This window comes from Daphnia magna, unplaced genomic scaffold (genome assembly GCF_020631705.1).
Source record: "Daphnia magna isolate NIES unplaced genomic scaffold, ASM2063170v1.1 Dm_contigs259, whole genome shotgun sequence".
NCBI lineage: Eukaryota > Metazoa > Arthropoda > Branchiopoda > Diplostraca > Daphniidae > Daphnia > Daphnia magna.
Window position 1 is genome coordinate 11,496 of NW_025533208.1, and position 2,195 is coordinate 13,690.

Genomic DNA, 2,195 nt, shown 5'->3' on the forward strand with positions numbered 1-2,195 from the left:
GGATTTTCCCAACAATTCCGGGCCATGTGCCCCGTTCCGTTACAACAGTAGCATTTGAGTACTCCGTTATTGTTTCTGTAGATTCTCTCCGACTCTCCCCACGTAACTGTCTTCTCGTTTCCTGGTCTCTTCGGAGGTGGAGTTGCTTGAATCTTCAAACTTTCTACCGCACCTTGCAGTTCTTTAATTACTTTCCATAATTCCGTATCAGCCACAGTTGGAGCTGGTTTTGGAAGGGTCCGAATGAAATCAATTGGAACATCCGCCACTCTGGTTGCTGCCACCCCGAGCACCGCGTCCGGCCAGTTTCGTCTATTGGCCAAGAGCTTGGCATCAGTAAACCGTTTCGCCGCCTCTAAAAATTCTTCACCTGTTTTGGGTTGTAACGGGTACAATTTTTTCGACCAACGAGGGCCGTAATCCCCCAAAAAGATAGTCGACTTTGGTGGCTTCCGCCATTGTTGGATCCACCACCCTACAAAGATCAATAACATCGTAATAGTAGTTAGTTGTCGCTTCTTCGATACCTTGAACCCGGTTCCGCAAGCGTGTTTCCTGGAACAGCTTGTAGTTTTGTTGCTGAAATTCTTTCAAAAACAGTGTTCTGACTCCAGTTACTGCCGGAAGATCAGCTGCGTTGAGGCCAACCCCCGGTCGTATGGGTAAATCACGCCACTCCGTCGGAAGTGTGGAGCACAGGTACCATTTTATTGCCGCTCCATCCAGATACATGCTGAAATTCGCCCTTAGCTCCGTATCGCCCCATTGATTGTACGCTCCCGTTGACTCGTAACGCTCAAGCCAGTCGAAGGCGTCATCTTCCGGCGTTGCCTTAAAGACCTTGGGACTCAAAAACTTTATCTGAGGAGGCATAATGCCAGTACCTGAATCACTATCGGTATCTGCAAATAACTGCTCCTCGTCAGTGCTATCCCCGTTTTCCTCTTCTTCGCTTTCTTCGCTACTTTCGTGTGCGTCGTCAATACTCTTGTCTACGTTAGATTCTTCAAGATCTTTCGCAGTACTCTCCAACTCGTCGTCTTCACTTTTTTCGCTACCTTCTTTACCTGCCTCAATACTCTTGTCTACGTAAGATTCTTCAAGATCTTTCGCAGTACTCTCCAACCTTTTTTCAGCCTGGATTATCCGCTGCCCACTTCCCACTACGTCCTCTGTGCTGTCCGGCTCAACAGTTTTTCCTTCCAGATGCTGTTCCGGTACCGGGCGCGTAGATGGAGGCAAAGGGTGTAAACGTCTGCTCGGATCCCTTGGACAACTAGGCCAACGTCGATTCGATGACTTTCTCATTTACCTCCGGCAAAAAAAATGATTAATGTCTTTCTGCATTACAATACCTCAAAATCTTGTCACAGCAATAAACGATTTCCTTGAGAGAAAGCTAATAGAAACCAAATAGTCTTCCCCACTGTCAGCCGAAAACGTGGCTCCGTATCCAACAATTTAAGATTTGGCACAACCCGTTGGTTAAACCGCTTGTGGTAGAGCCCCTAAACGATTTTCGCCTCTGACAATGAATAATACTATAAGATAAACTTCCTTGCCTTGTCTCCTTAGTAATGCTGCATCTCCACCATTTGTTACACTTGGGGGTGATGTGTAACACGAGTGTATTAGGACGTCCACACGGTAAGACGTCAAGTAAGAACATTCCATTCAAGAGACACCACACCGCCTATTTATGGTAGGTGAACAGCAAGGTTGAATCATCGAGTGCTTTCGCCCTTGCTGTCTCTACGAACAATCGAAATAACCCGTATGACTTATTACTGAGCAAGGTCGGTTGTACGAGTACATCCGCCCTTGCTTGTTTCTACAAAAGAAGAAGATACCCTTAACCATTTACTACAAAGCAAGGCCGAACGTTCGAGTACATTCGCCCTTGCTTGTTTCCCCGAAGCGTTAGACAAGGTGCAAGCGTCCTGTGATGCTACCGCAACATTCAGACAAAACAAGGTCGAATGTACTCGTACATTCGCCCTTGCTTGTTTCCAAGAAGGAGGTGAGTGTGTGGTGTGTCTCACGCGTATGTCACGTGATCTCCACGTGACAATATTCCATGCAGTTTACATATAGAAGTAAAAACTCATGGTATAACAGTGTATTCACATTAAATACAAGTATATTCCATGCAGTTTACATATAGAAGTAAAAACTCATGGTATAACAGTGTATTC

General features: G+C 45.9%; 1 protein-coding gene across 1 annotated transcript; it reads right to left on the bottom strand.

The window, feature by feature from the left end:
- Nucleotides 1-356: 356 nt before the first annotated feature.
- LOC123468001 lies at nt 357-1,524 on the bottom strand. Its single transcript, XM_045167682.1, has one exon. It carries the CDS (start codon nt 1,306-1,308, stop codon nt 367-369), a length of 942 nt encoding a protein of 313 aa, XP_045023617.1. The 5' UTR covers nt 1,309-1,524; the 3' UTR covers nt 357-366.
- Between the last annotated feature and the right edge of the window lie 671 nt (nt 1,525-2,195).

Bases quoted from the DNA above. Each gene is read 5' to 3' on its own strand.
- LOC123468001 (XM_045167682.1), bottom strand. From the start codon at position 1,308: ATGAGAAAGTCATCGAATCGACGTTGGCCTAGTTGTCCAAGGGATCCG.